Consider the following 15965-nt stretch of genomic DNA (forward strand, 5'->3'; position numbering starts at 1 on the left):
TCTTCTTTGAAACTTGAACTTTTCCTAATAAAAGCAATAAAATAACAAATCAGGTACTAATCCATTCAAAGAATAACAAAATATCATCATTTAGGATCTCGAATAAGTGTAAAAACTACACTCATCACTTATGGAGAGAATCTTAGGACCTAGCTCTGAATACGTGCAAAGCAATGTAAGAGTTTATGGGGGCCGTGATGAGAAATTATTTTGTATAGTTTTGAAGGGTGTTAAGATAACTGACAATGACCAACTTTGTATTGCTTGATGATGCTGATAAATGTGATCTTGTTTGCTGTAATTTATTCCACACTGAGTTAGAATTTTGCTGTAATTTTTCTCCTCATTGTTGTGTTCATTGCAATAACAGATTAGCTGATACTTTTCTGACCCTCAATCCTATTTCCAAGTGAATGACCATCAAGTAAGGAATAAATTGAAGCTTGTTCTTTTCCCATTCCTTCACAGGGCAAGAGTTCTTCCTCCATAATATTTTATCTTGCACTTGATCTGTTCCATTTCTGAAGTAGTCCTCTTTTTTCTTAATTTACTCAGGGTCACTGGACAAGAATCACGGAGCCAGTGAGTGGGAGGCTCTCAGACAAGCCCCCAATTTACGATATCAATGCTCACGACTTGTACATTCCATTCATGGCACTTGGTACCTATGTTGTTCTTGCTGGCTTATTATTGGGTCTTCAAGGGAAGCAAGTCTGTCAAGCCATCTCGCATGTGTTTTAGGTGTCCTTTTCTGTAGCCTGTTATTGTTTCTGTGAGACGCAAACCTCTTGCTTTATGGTTCTTGGAGAGATTATATGAGTATTGCAGATAAGAAATGAATTCGATAGTTATATTCCTCTTTTATTAGTACCATCTTGAATAGCTATAATGGCGTCATAGATAATTAGAATATTATATTGCACATTCTCCTTCACTCCCTTCTCTCCTGTCAGTCTAGCTTTCTTATTGTCGAGTCTTCATGGACAATAATAAATTTCAAAGAGTTACCCTCAATTTCTATTGTTGGTATTCTTCCCAGTCCCCCCTATCTTCCCTCTGAAGCCAGTTTCCTTTATGTGAGGAGAGAACATGCACAGCTTATTTTTAAAATTGAGTTGATCTGTCAATTTTTTTGGCAGTCCCAAACTTCATTGGGAATTTTCAAAGTTTACTGAGAAGATGAATGGACATTGTTGAATATCTTTTGCTTCTAGGTGATTACTTGCTGATGATACCATATTAAACATTTTTTCTTTGTTTTATTACATCAAAATTCTTGTTAAACAAGCTTAAAAATTATAATTTGTGTGTGGTACTAGTACTACCTTTTCTCCTCTTTCTTTCTAATGGTTTGGTTCTTCATTTAATTTGCTATACTACGTCGTTTACCAGATAAATTTGAAAGAAATTTGCTATTTGTACACTGATTTTTGACACTTGCATTGTTGTCAAGTGTCAATTGGATGAAAAACTGTTTGAAATTTAAACTGTCTAACAAAATAATGACACGTGATAAAGTGTAAACTAAAGTGTACATGTAGCAAGGTTCGATTTGAAATATTTTCCTGATGCTCCCCCACCCCGATTCTCATTTGGACGTGTTCTTTTACCTTACACCATCTCTAAATTCTGTACTTTAGTATGCTTCCTGCCTTCTCTCTCTCTTGCCGACTCTTACATGTAATAAAAGCTTTGTTGTCATTTCTGTTGCTTTCCAGATTTATCCTGGAAGCTTTGAACTGGCTGTTCGCCAAGGGCTTGGTAGGCTGGTGCTTGCAAGTTATCCTTCTGAAAGCAACATTGTTTACATTGGGTAGTGGCGAGGCACCTTTGCTCGATATCGTAGCATACGCTGAATACATTTCCACGGGACTGTCTGTCTGGCTATCTTGGGAAAGATTGTCTGGTACTATTCGTACTACTTTCTGATGCCACGGACGTGTTTATGTATGGGGATTTTCTTGGTGAAGACAATGAAAAGAGTTCTTTTTGCTTAAGTGAGGAGTTCCGATTCAAGCAGGCATCATTATCTCCTGCTGCTGATTGCCTTGGCTCAGTTCCCATTATTCATATGGCTCGGGAACATTAGTCTTAACTGGCTTTTTAAAGATGTATGCCACTTCAAGAAGTTGTGAATAGATCTGTGTAATGAGAGTCTAAATTTTTTTTGTAGGCAACTTTATTAGTAGATTGTTTGATCTCTTGGATACTGGCATGTACTGTGTAACATCATCATGTTTGGTAATGAGCACTAATTGATGAACATTTCTGTTATAATAGGATGGAACCGGCAAAGCTAAGCAAGGGATCTGCTTCGTTTTAAGCTTGATTAGTAATTAATTATAAACCCTTAAACAAAGTTCTACGATGTTTGAGAGGACGCAGCAAACGAAGCAGATCAGTAATTAATTATAAACCCTTAAACAAAGTTCTACGATGTTTGAGAGGACGCAGCAAGTAATTTTTGGAAGAAAAAATTTCTTGCAGGACAACCTAGGACTTGAAGTTTCAAGCTGGTGAATTCAATTATTTAGATTTCTTAGGGGGTGTTTGAACTACATTATTTTGGTAATAATGCATTTTTGAATAGTGTATTAATAGGAAATGTGTGTTTAAAAAATAAAGAAATTTTTTTGATTTGCGTGTAATATTTTTTTATTGAAGAATGTGTGGTTGAAATGATGTCAAATCACTGTTTAAGAATACATTTTTTTGAAATAATGTGGCTCAAACAGGCTCTAAATCTTCAGCTTCATCAGAGCTCCTCGAATTTCAAACATGCCTTAAGTCAGGTAACAATCCAACCATAATCAAAATCCTTAAATAACTTGTTTTATTTACACATTTTGTGAGACCAACTACAATTTCTCCTAAAAAGTTATTAATAATTTTAGACGAACAAGCTTTTTATCTTGATAGGTGGTGAAGCTTAGGTTAACGGACATTTTGAGTTTTGATACGGGGTGAAATTTGAAACTAAATTAAATCCCAATGATCTAATTAAGACAACCGTCCAATCGAATTTATATTTTCAAAGTTCAGTATTGAAAAATAAAACCCATATTTGGTGTAGTAAAAAATAAAATTTTTAGTAGATTTTGATAAAAATTGATAAAATTTGTGGTTAAAATGTTAATAAAAGTAGTGAATCTCATGAAATGTTGTTAAAATTAATTATTGATTTGATATAGATTTTTAACCTTTTAAGCTACATCAATCGGGGTTAAATGTGTAGGCACAACTTACATCGTTGTCCATATTGAAGTCGATAAGTAGCAGTAATGCGATTCCCACAAACGGGCAACAATTCGATCCAGTTACGTAATATTCTATCAATTTTAGCATTTAGACTTTTCGCTATGAATGCCCTCAAATTGTTTATTTGCAAATTGTTTGATAAAATGCATTGTTGGAGCGAACGAGTTAATTAATCACATTTTTTTCCCTATATTTCAATTGAATTTCAGGTTCACGAAAAATTTCTTGCTTTCGAAGCTCGTCTGATTTTGTAGTATTAATCGTTTTTAGCTAAATCGAATGCTAATTGTGTCAATTTTGCAAAATGATCGTGGACGATGCCAGTTCGGGCGGGCAGGCTCTGGAGCCCGGTTTGACAATAATTGGGCCAAATTATTTATTAGGCTACGCCGCTACGCAACAAATATCACTGACGTCAAAATATATCATGGGTCTGTTCAAAATAGAAAATATTCAATAAGGAGATAAAAATAAATGTTAGTTATGGCCTTGGACCATTAGTTCATATAATATTATTGAAAATCCTTATATATTGAAAATAATACACATGCTTGGTATGATATTATTGAAAATCCATATATATTGATCATAATGTCATCACGTTGAAAATAGTTGTAACTGTATCGACGAAAGGGTTCAGTAGAACTAATTTAACAATTTTCATTAATACTTGTCAAGTGATTGAAAAAGAAAAATATTTCACGTAATCAAAGAATTAAGGAATGACATAACTTAATTAGGTTTCCTAATGATACAAGATACAACTAACATTTATGTAGAGATATGAAGAGTTCAATTTAGGTTTAAGAAGGACCGATGTGTACATTCTTGTTCCCTCGTTAGGATTTATTTTATTGTACACTAGTTACATTTGTACGAAACAAGATTAATAAAGAAAGGCAAGTACAATTTTTTACTAGTGTTTTTCTTCGCGTGGAATTCAACTTCCCTAAACACAATTCGTTGAGCAAAATAAAGAAAAAAAATTAAATGAAATTGTGGCGTTTTAAACTTAGATAATTTGTATTGTTGACATATTTTCAACATTTTCCAATATTTATGCTAATTATGGAATGTTATTTTGAAAAATCTTCCCACCAATTTAGAAATAATTATAGATTTTTTTCTTCATCAATTTGATTTAGCAAACATATAATTTTGGGCACCATCATTAGACATTGAATGATCACGTGACGATTTAACAAAATTTTGGACAATTTTGTCATTGGGGGATTAGTTTAGGACCGGTGTTGCAAATATTTCAAAATTATATTTACTTAGTCAGCCCTCCTGTTTTGTGCTATATATACTGCAACACTGATCTCTCCATTTCACGTGTGACGCACACATAACAACACACGATTTTCAGTGTTGTTCGACAAACAATTGTTCTCTTGCTGTCTTTCCCAGATTCAAAACGCTACAGATTTCAACACACTTTCATTGGCCCATTTCATTTCCAATCCAAATTTCTTAAAAAGTTCAGTCTTTTGTTTATACAGCGAGGACATAAAGTGAAATCTGCTTGGTCTTGTTTATTCTCTGCGTCACAGGTTGATACGAACAATTGAAGACCCATTTCTCGTTGGATAAATATATGGTAACACTAAACTTTTGAGCTCATATTTTGATACTTGGAACTTCAAATCTGATTTGTTTGAAGGCATACATTTATAATTATGCGTGTTTCTTTTATGGGTTTTTGGAGATTTGTTTCTTGTTTTTGAGAAAGTTTCCATTTCGCATGAAGAAATTTATCTTTTTTTCAATAGACTAGCAATTTACACTATAGTCTTGTGCCTACGGTAGTGACGTTAGAGAAAAGTTCACATTTTGATTTGGATTTTTCAACTGTCTTTCCCAGGAGGAAATAATATTTCTGAATGTTTGCTGAAAATTTTGGAGACTGAAGATAGTGCCTGAACAGTGAAAATCGATGTAATGTGTTTAATGAAGCATTTCGTCTTGGTATTTTTTCTCTGCATATAACATAGAGACTATAATTCTGATTTTGGAAAGGAACAATCAATGAAGAAGATTTATTGGCTTTTGGGTGTGGTTTATCATCAGTTCGATGTTGCCATTTTCAATGCGAAGGCCAGGACTGTTGTATTTTTTTATGTTTGATATGTACAAGGTTGTAGAACTTACTGGGGAATTGACTGAAACTGAGTGCTATTTTTGGTTTATGTGATATTGGAATGTTTTGATAAGAAAACAGATTGTGGGGAAAACAGGATTTTTAAAGGGGCTCTGATGGCATCTATTAGGAGAACATTATCTCCTGTGCTTCGACCGGGAACTTTAATGAATGGGGAAGCATGTCAAGTTGCATCTCCTTTGTCTAAGTCGTCTTCAAACAGTCGGAATTACCCTTTGTCAATGGGTTCGTTGGGCAATGCATTGTACAAAGCCCAATATTTTGTACTTGGTCTTCTTTCACCCCAATCTTCTCGTCCCTTAGATAGGTCAAAGGTGAAGGGACAAATTTGGCAGAGAGCTTTTCTGCATTTCTTTATATGTTTTGTTATTGGGGTTTTGTTTGGTCTTACCCCGTTTGTTGCACTGAATTTATCATTCAATGTTATGTCAAAACCCCAAGCTATCCACTTCGAGGTGCTCCAACCAGTTGCAAACCGTCTGGGTGACAGTGGGCACAGAAATGAGACATCGGTGGTGGTAGTTGACAGATTGTCCTTAAATGAAAATACAACATTAGAGCCACAAAGGGAGAGTGTTGAACCAATAGATGGAATTTCTGATGACGATGTTTCGAATAATTTGATCTATGAAGGTTCAAATTTGGGGCACCATAAGCTTTTGATCATTGTGACACCAACATATGCTCGTCCGCTTCAGGCATACTACATGAATCGTCTGGCGAACACATTAAAACTGATCCCACATCCTTCTCTGTGGATTGTAGTGGAGATGAAGTCTCAGTCATTGGAAATAGCTGACTTATTGAGGAAAACAGGTGTCATGTACAGGCATCTAGTATGCAATAAGAACTCAGTTAACATAAAAGAAAGTGGTGTGCACCTTAGGAACGTGGCTCTCTCACATATTGAAACACACCGTCTCAATGGAATTGTTTACTTTGCAGATGACGATAACATATACTCCGTTAATCTGTTTAACCAAATGAGACAAATCAGGTACTTCCTTTATTTATGAATAACTCCATATGCTACATGCATATATTCAGTTTCCTTATGCAATCTGGACTCAAATTTTCTCTATAATATTGTCTGATTCTGAATTATATCAGCACAATGAGACTGCAGAACCTTGTAAAGGATATGCTCATTCGCTTGTTAATAATTGAAAAAGTGTGTCAACATCTGTGAGCATGCTTTCTTAATGATATTAGCTTGGAAGTTGCAATATGAACAATATAGGTGACTATTAGCACGTGAACAAATTTCTTATGCTCTCGTGCCACAAATGCATGCTTGGTGTGACTAGCTAGTTCTCTGTAGTATCTTTATTTACTAATACCATGCTTAGTTTTTAAGGTAAATGTATTAAAGCTTATTGTAAGATATATTTATTAGAATTGATTGCAGATTATAAAAGAAAACTAGGACAATCATACTGCTCTAAACACTGATATCATGGTTAGAATAAAATAAAAAGCTGGACGAAACATGATTCTTTCAAATCAAGTTTCATAAGATTATATCTTTTGTTAACTCCCCACTCTGCTGCCACCATTTCTTGGACCGACCAAAGCCTCACCTGTACAGGTACCTATGTAGTATTACCTCGGTCGGACCTTCAGTATAGTGTAGGACTCATGTGCCTTCCTAAACTAGGGGTCTTTGAGCCTACAGAGTTATAAAAAAAGATGACCTATTGGGGTTCCCCCCACCTGCCTTCGCCTAGAACATTAGAAAGGGTGAGAAAGAGCTTGCTGCTGGTTTGGAACTCCCCTATCTATTTGAATTGTGCAATAGTGAAAACAAAATGTAGATGTGTATGTTGAAAATATGAAGCATGCTTTCAACGTTGAGGCAAGTTAGAAGAAAAGTTAAACGTGTCAAAGGAGTGCCGTCCTTTTGGTGGAATTGTTAACAATATATATTTTCTCAATACTTGTGAAAGTGTAATCATGCAACATCTTGCTTAAACTTAATATTTTCTTTTTATTTGATCTGTATAGATTGCATAGGGGTTGGCAAATCATGCTGGCTATAGTTTTACTTTTCTGAGGTTTGTTTCTACTGTCACAGTCTTAATTTATAGAATGCCCTATGATTAAAATATTGTATCTATAGTCTATTAGGAATATTGCTGAGATACTTCATGGTGATACTGTATGGAAGTTTCAGGTTTTTGTTCTTGGCGGATAGGCAATCTGAATTTGGGACTGAATTTACTGGAGGTGCTTTTAAGGATAGTTCTATAAGTTGCTGATAGTGAGCTGTAGACATGTTTCGGTTTTGTTGTGTATACAAATGACTTTTTAAAATTGAGTTACTGTAAAGGGGGTGAACCTTGAAGGTGATTCTGAGTCACATCTTGCCATTGAGTCAAACTTTTTAATCCATGCACTCTGGCAGAACATTTCAGTCTCAAATTGATTATTCTTGTCAGTGATATTCATCTTGGAGTGAAAAAATTGATTATTTTTGTCCCTGGTGCCTCTTTTATCGAAAATTTTGTGTCAAGAATATAATTTTCTAAATGCAGGCAGTTCGGTACCTGGGTAGTGGCCAAGATAGCAGAAAGAGAAACACATGTTGCATTTGAGGGTCCAGTTTGTAATGGCTCTCAAGTGATAGGATGGCACGCGACTGATATGACAAAAAGATTTCGGAGATTCCATGCTGAGATGTCTGGTTTTGCTTTTAATAGTACTATTATTTGGGACCCAAAGAAATGGAACCAGCCTACACTCGAACCAATCAGGCACCTTGATACAGTTGAAGAAGGTTTCCAAGTGAGTCTCTCAGTACGACTTTGAATTCAGTAAATTTTAACTCTATATGGAATTGTTTTAATCCTAAAAGGGAAGGAAGAAGACTATAGGAAAGAACAGAGAAAAATGTGTTATCTGTATCTTTTTCATGTTCTGACATTATCTGTTTGCATTGCAGGCAAGCACATTTATCGAGCAAGTTGTGGAAGACGAAAGCCAAATGGAATGCATTCCTTCAGACTCTGAAACTATTATGGTCTGGCATCGTGACAAGGACTTGTATACCCATCCTCAAATACGGGTTGTAGACAATGGCTTGAGTATTATTGTTCCCCTTGCATAAAGTTTTTCGCCTAATTAGAATTTCAACATGGATCCAGGTAAGAATTGTGCTTTATTTTTAATTTTTCATCTTTCTTATTTTTTGTAATATGTTTCAGTCCTTTTTCATGTGACGTGTGTTTATCTATCCTTTATTAAATTGCAGAGAAATTTGATCAAGAAGTAAAATTCATCTGTGCTATTCAAGATCTGAAGCTTAGTTATTACCCGTTCAAAGAGCATTGTTGGAGTCCAAAGCGTCGAAGATGGAGATATTTGGACAATACCTTTTTATAATCAATCATTCCTCATTTCCTTGAAGTCGAATATTATTTCTGTACTGTCACTGAGTCTGTGCGTACCTCCATTAAAGGGGGAATGGTTGGCAAAACTTGATACGACTTGTGTGATTAGAGTTGTGCAAGATCAGGCTGTTTTGTTGAAGGTCTTTATAGAGTTTCTTTTTATACCAAACACTTGCATTTATCATTGTTGTGGAGAATATATGATATCTCTCTCTTTATTCCACAAAGGTTTGTGTATGTAAAGATTGAGTGGAAGTTACTCCGTTCTTTCTCCACTATGCAAGATCACATTTCGCCTTATTCTCTCCAAAATCCGAAGTGTAGCTTAGATGTTTTGTTGGGCTGTGTGGAGCCATTTACACACTTGTTACCTCTATCTACAAAATTTTAGGGAGGTGGTTTGAACATGTCAAGTGAGTGAAGAAAACTTTACTTTTCTTCTTCTCCATTATATTTAAAATCGAGATAGCCGAGAGATGCAACTCTGACATTGAGGGTGTTCGTTCTTTTTATTTCCAAGGCGTAATTCGTAACATGTTTCCCAACCAATCACTTGTCCTCCTTGCTCTTTTTCATGGCTCATTCATCTCGTGTTCTTCTCATCATTACCCTTGTAATCCTAATATGTCATCTTCTTGTATTCTCAACCATATTATTCGTAATCGTTCTAATCGACTTTTTTACAATATTTTCTTTCATTTCTTGGTTATTTGTCTCTGTAAAATTCAAATATTGAGCTAGGTTTTGTGCTTGTTCTGTGCACTTTGATGCAATATATTGTTGACATTGCATTGATTTCAAAGCCATTGATTGAAGGTGTAAGATGAAATTGCTATTTAGGTCTTTTAGTTATTTATTAAGATGTTACTTTATTTGTCCTTTATTTGCTATTTAAGCCTTGTTAAAGACTCGATTCTTTGGTTGGCTATTATTCAATAAAGTAAATCTATGTTGGAAGTTATAATTTAATCTCAAATCGATATTGTTATATTAAATTATTAATCACCTGTGATTCTTGTTATTAATTCTTCGTTGTTTCTTTATATAGAAACGATTAAAACAAATTTAGTAGAGTAACAAAATTGGACATAACTTAGAAAAGATAAAATACTTACAAATAACATTCCAAATGAAGTTCATGTCTAAATAATATTGGTATCATAAGTATGAAAATTATCAAATTTAGAACTGAATACAACGTAAATTACATAAAATTATTATTATTATTATTGGTTAAAATATATGTATGCTTACCGACAGTAGGAGATTTTCTCTGCTACTCACAGCAAAAGGCCTCTAAGCGTCGATTCAATTTCAAATGGAAAGGATTTTTTGAGTAAAAATTTATTCCCTTTTTCTTCTTTATTTTCCAATTCCTATTTCTTTTTCTTTATTTAAGGGCTGTTTGGACCCGATTTTTTCATTCAAAAAATTGATTTTTTGACCGTTATTTTATTATTTCAACCGTCATATTTGACTTCTTCTATCACAGGTGAACCCCACTTTTCTCCTAACGGTCAAAAAATCAATTCTCAAAATCACTCCCAAACATGCTTTTAGTTTATTTGAATTATAATTTTTTGCCAATTTTTATCCTTATTCCTTAGGATTAAGAGCATGTTTGGGCCCAATTTTTCACCCAAAAAATTAATTCTCAAAATCACTTCCAAACTGCTCTAATACCGAGTGCCCACGATCCCACCACCTCTCTGTTTCTCTGCCACAACCCGAATACAGAGAGAGAGAGAGAGTATATAACCCACCAGTCCTCTCTACCCTCACAAATTTCATCAATGGAACGTATGTGCACAATCCCCCAAAACCCGTATTTTTGTACTCCAATTCTCGGAACTGCTACAAGACTTCAAGTTTCAATGTCCCCACATGCATTTGCACTAAAATGCGTGTCTAAATCCAATTCAATTAATTTCCCTAATGTTCAGAAGCCGGTAATTGACGATGTTACGGAGGCTCCCAGTATAAAACCTACTTATGAACCTACACCTTCTAATCGCCCTACACGAACCCCTCACAGCGGGTAATTTCAATCATTTCCGAATTCTATTAATGTTTCTTAATACTATTTAATGTAAGATTCAAAGTGTTGCTGTAATTATTAAGTGGAGTCGTAAAATTCCTGTCAATTGCCAAGTGTGTAAAGTTTTATTTGTATTATGATGATGTTACTGGTGTTGACCTGGCTTCAACCATGAATGCGAGTTAAGCCCTGAAAGCCATGCCCGGATTAATTTCAAGCGNTGATGATGTTACTGGTGTTGACCTGGCTTCAACCATGAATGCGAGTTAAGCCCTGAAAGCCATGCCCGGATTAATTTCAAGCGAAATGCGATCCCTAAGTGTAAAAATTAATTTACATTTCTCATACTTGATAAACAAGGATGGCGATGGAAATTGAAAACATTGTTAATTTTATCTGTGACCTTTGTAAATATAGACATAACTATTAGCCAAGCAATGGAGAGGTAAAATTGAAATGACTTTTGTTTAGTTGGCTATGGATTGTATCTAGTGTTTTTGGTTTCTGTTACAGTTCATTATAATACTTATTTAGTTTTAGGTTTATTTTTATGCAGGTACCATTTCGATGGTACTCCTCGAAAATTCTTTGAGGGCTGGTACTTCAAGGTGTCAATACCAGAATGTAGGCAGAGTTTCTGCTTCATGTATTCTGTGGAGAACCCAGCATTTCCAAAGAGATTGAACAGACTAGAGGAGGCACAATATGGACCTCGATTTACAGGAGTTGGAGCTCAAATTCTAGGGGCTGATGACAAGTATATTTGCCAATACACTGAAGAATCTCAGAACTTTTGGGGGAGTATGTCTTCATTTACTTTGCTCATATCTGGCTGGTAACAGTTGTTTGTAATTGTTAATTATTACCTATTTTGGGCGAATTGGTTATGCCACGATATAGTCAATATATTATGTTTTTTTTTCCCCACACTGTAGATGGCCTTTATTTTCATAACATTTAGGTAGTCAGATATCAAAGAGCTCCACTCAAATTAGGTGGGGAGGGAGGGTCTCCTATGGTTGACCATAAGCAAGTAAATTTTACAGTTAGATTTCTTTTACCTGACTAGGTTTTTTATCTGGATGCCATGATGCTTGTTTATTGCCTACAATGTTTTGGACTAGAGGGGACCTCATAAGACTTTTCCTACAACTCAAGGTTCTAAAAGGCGTAAGGCGTGGCAAGCCTAAAGGCTCGTAGGCGTAATAAGGCTTTTCCTATTTCCAATATATTTAATTATTATGGACCAATTAATAAATAAAATAACTCATATCTTGCAAATTTATAGGAACTCATACATATTTTTCAAGTTTCCAACAAACCATAATTTTCAAAGTCATTAATACTCTAAATCAATAATGTTTTGTTCGTGGACATGGAAAGCTATGTTCGTTGAAGGGATTTGGGTTAGGGTGGGGTTTTTGGTGGACTTATTTCCATTTTAAGTTTTAGCAGTGGTTGAGCATTTGTTGAGTTTGATTTCAAAAGAAGAAAATCACTTGTAAAAAAAGAGGGAAAAAAAAAGAAAAGGCACGCCTTACGCAGTGTAAGTAGAGTTGACTATCTATTTTCGTTCCTAGGCGAGCCTTTTAGAATACTGATACGGCTTGCCTACCCTTCACGCTCATTTTTTTCTTCTGTTTCAACTTGGCATACCATTTGCTCTTTCAGAAATCTGTTTAGTACTTGCATTTTTCATACAACCAGTTAATATATTGGTGCTGTTAAACCTAACCCGTATCTAGCACAAACTTCTATCATCAACTGAAATCAATTGTTTTCGGGAGGATATTTGTTCGTTTGTTACTGACTTACTGTTAAAATTTACCTCAGTTATATCCGGATTCGGAGTTTTAACATTTATTTTCCTTTGTTCTTTTCGAAAGATAGAAGGATATCTGGCCGATACCCTTCCCTCTTGTTATATCCCCCTTCTATTGTATACCTTCAACGGAACCTCAAGTCGTTATTTGATATTCATATGATACATCATACTGCCGATCATTATTATAGAACTGTTCTTCCACTTATCTTATTGATAATTGCCTGTGGATAGGTAGGAATGAACTGATGCTTGGAAATACTTTTATAGCCCAAAATAATATGCAGGCTCTGAATAATGAGGTTCCTCCGCAGGTCAGCATGCTTCCTCTCGATTATTTTCTTAGCTTTTATATTTTGTTGTCATGAGTAATTTATGTTGAGTCAACTTTTTGATAGACAGCCAATGAGTTAATGTTTTCTTGACAATAATTTCACCTTAACGAGCTAGCTTCACTAGTTCTACGAAAATGATGATCTCATCTGCTAATATGATCGCCTGGTGTATGGTAGTTTTAGTTATAACTAGTATAAGTATAATTACTTCCTGAAGACCTTTGTTTTAAATGGCGTCTTCTGACATTTCGTTGAACATTATATCCTTACCTCATAATGTATTAATTGCATTAGTTAAAGCTTGAAACTTCAAAACATAGGGATAGGGATTATCCATGCTGCAAATACTTTTTAGCCTGACAATTTTTCATAAAGAGAATATCTTCCTTTTTATCTGCACTAGCATCAAATGATCAATTCCTGTCATGATATTATGTACCATATTTTGCCATAGGTTGATGTATTACACTTTGCTTGTTCAGGAGTTCAATCGAAGAGTTTTGGAGGGTTTTCAAGTTACCCCACTTTGGCACCAAGGGTTTATCCGCGATGATGGGAGGTAATCCTTTCTCCCATAACTTTCTATAATTCCGTCATGCATTATATTCTACATCAGATGTGAGTATTTTCTTAGATTTTGTTCAAGCGACCACTAGAATAGCAATACTTGTCAGTGATAGTTGTGTTTTTTCTTAGTTTAAATGATTCTACGTTTTATTAAATCTTTATATGGATAGATAGTCTTTTATAATATTAAGAACCTATATTCACTATTCATTTGTTTATTTATTTTCTCATTTTCTGGTTGGCATTGGGTTCATTCTGTGTAGGGCGGACACTTTAACTAGGGTAGCTTATTTATGTTCGACATGTGTTGATACCGATCTTCCTCGGACACTCTACCATAATTATTTTTCTTTTTTCATTAAAAATGTTATATATTTTTAACCCTAGGTTATTAGTAAATAACAAATAGGTACTATATTCAAAAGATTCCAACAAGAAACATTAATAACAAGTATAAAACTAAATTTATATTAATATAAATTAAGAATTTTAAAGAATTTAATCGTCGTTTTGGTGACGTGTTGTATCAGTATTTTTTTGAAAAATTGTATGTCGGTATATCTGACACATCGTGTTGGACACACGTGTCCGTGTCACGTGCATCATAGGGTTCATTTGTCAGTGTAATAATGATAAGCCCATGATTGAATCAGAATTCAATACTAGCCTAAACTCTTTCTTTTTGAACTCTGTATACTGTCAAAATATTTTCTATACTTTCTGGACTTGAATTGACCATTATACTTTGGTTTGTTGATATGGCTTTGGTATATAGGACACCTTATGCAGAAACTGTTAAGACTGCACGGTGGGAGTACAGCACACGCCCCCTTTATGGATGGGGAAATGTTGGGTCAAAGCAAAAGTCAACGGCTGGATGGCTTGCGGCATTTCCTGTTTTTGAACCTCATTGGCAGATATGCATGGCAGGTGGACTTTCAACAGGTATTAAAGATGTTACCATCATCTCTTTTGCTTGAAAAGTTGCTAAAATTGAGTTTGATGATTTCCTGATTGTCTACTGCTTTAATAAAGATGCACTTGCTTCTATTTGCAGCTACTATTAGACATAAAGATGCACTTGATTTACAAAAATTACTATCCTTTAAGATTAGAGAGTATGATGACGAGATATTTATGTATTTCTGACAACAATTCATTTTGAGTAACAAAGTTTACCGTCCTAGTGTATCCTACTAGATAACAGCATTCGATTCATACACAGTAGTGTTCATCTGAGATGAATTGTATAACGAGTATAACACCAATTATCCACAAGGGCAAGGAACAAATATAGGATTAAGGGAATCATAGGTTAATCTACATCATGCAATTTAGAAGGAAAGGTCATGCAAGACAATGATCAAACTGATACTTATCAACTGCCCTGTTAAAAGGAAGGGGTAAAAAAAAAAAAAAAAAAAAAAAAAAAAAAAAAAAGAAACTGACCTATATAAATGTCCTATCCTTCGGAAGCTGTAATATTGTTACAATCTGTAGACAATAACATCTCATTCAATGCCTGTTGCATTTCGGTTTTCTTTTACTCAAATTATTTTGCTGTAAATAAGATAGAAGACCTTGATTTTATTTTATTTTCCTTGTTTCTTCGGAGCAGATATTTACTTTCTGATTTCTTCCTGCAGGTTGGATTGAATGGGATGGTGAAAGGTTTGAATTCCAAAATGCCCCTTCATATTGTGAAAAGAACTGGGGTGGTGCCTTCCCTAGAAAGTGGTTCTGGGTATATTGTTATCCCTTCTTTTGGCGTCTTCCTGTATCGTAGGCACTATCACAGTCAGCTCTTTATTGGTTCAATTTCTGCAGCGTGTGTACTCTTAATTCGGGTCTTAATTAAATAGCATCAGAAATTGATGGTACTTACATCGTTAAGATGCACTTATCAGCATAGTGCCATTTATCTATTATCATGTCTTTTGCTATTAAGCCCCCATTTGAGCCCCATTATTTCTCATTACATTAAATTAAATTTTTCTCTCTTGTACTTTTAACCACACAATTTTCAATAAAATAATATTACACAAATCAAAATTTTTTCAACCACTCATTTTTCAAAAAAAACACTATTCATCTCATTATAATGCCAAATAATGGAGCTCAAACACACCCTAAATCCTTGGTTGTCGCTGCTTTTATCCACACCATAAAAGAGAGATCTCTTTAGGCATTCATTTGTAAGTGAATGTCTTTTCACGGAGGCAGTGACTCGAATTATTTGAGATTCATGACGTTTCGATTATGTTTACATCCTTAAAGCCTGGTCTGTGCTACAGGTGCAATGTAATGTCTTTGAAGGTGCAAGTGGAGAAATTGCTTTGACTGTTGGTGGTGGATTGAGACAGCTCCCAGGATTGACTGAGAACTTTGAAAATGC

General features: G+C 34.8%; 2 protein-coding genes and 1 pseudogene across 2 annotated transcripts in view; all 3 read left to right on the plus strand.

The window, feature by feature from the left end:
• The window catches only part of LOC111385212, a 27382-nt pseudogene extending 21867 nt beyond the window's left edge, over nt 1–5515 (plus strand).
• On the plus strand, nt 4606–8989 carry LOC111385265 (probable beta-1,4-xylosyltransferase IRX9H). The gene is made up of 5 exons (XM_023009642.1): nt 4606–4858; nt 5123–6416; nt 7954–8203; nt 8361–8562; nt 8670–8989. Exons 2-4 carry the CDS (start codon nt 5515–5517, stop codon nt 8523–8525), a joined length of 1317 nt encoding a protein of 438 aa, XP_022865410.1. The 5' UTR covers nt 4606–4858; nt 5123–5514; the 3' UTR covers nt 8526–8562; nt 8670–8989.
• A 1531-nt stretch (nt 8990–10520) lies between these two features.
• The window catches only part of LOC111385234 (tocopherol cyclase, chloroplastic), a 6793-nt gene continuing 1348 nt past the window's right edge, over nt 10521–15965 (plus strand). The window contains 7 exon segments of the mRNA XM_023009608.1: nt 10521–10846; nt 11403–11647; nt 12903–12982; nt 13486–13562; nt 14346–14515; nt 15217–15314; nt 15865–15965. The exon segment at nt 15865–15965 is cut by the window's right edge and continues 53 nt beyond it. Of these exon segments, the coding sequence (XP_022865376.1) occupies nt 10602–10846; nt 11403–11647; nt 12903–12982; nt 13486–13562; nt 14346–14515; nt 15217–15314; nt 15865–15965 (1016 nt within the window). The 5' untranslated portion in view covers nt 10521–10601.

The sequence above is a fragment of the Olea europaea genome, unplaced genomic scaffold (assembly GCF_002742605.1).
Source record: "Olea europaea var. sylvestris unplaced genomic scaffold, O_europaea_v1 scaffold311, whole genome shotgun sequence".
NCBI classification, from domain to species: domain Eukaryota; kingdom Viridiplantae; phylum Streptophyta; class Magnoliopsida; order Lamiales; family Oleaceae; genus Olea; species Olea europaea.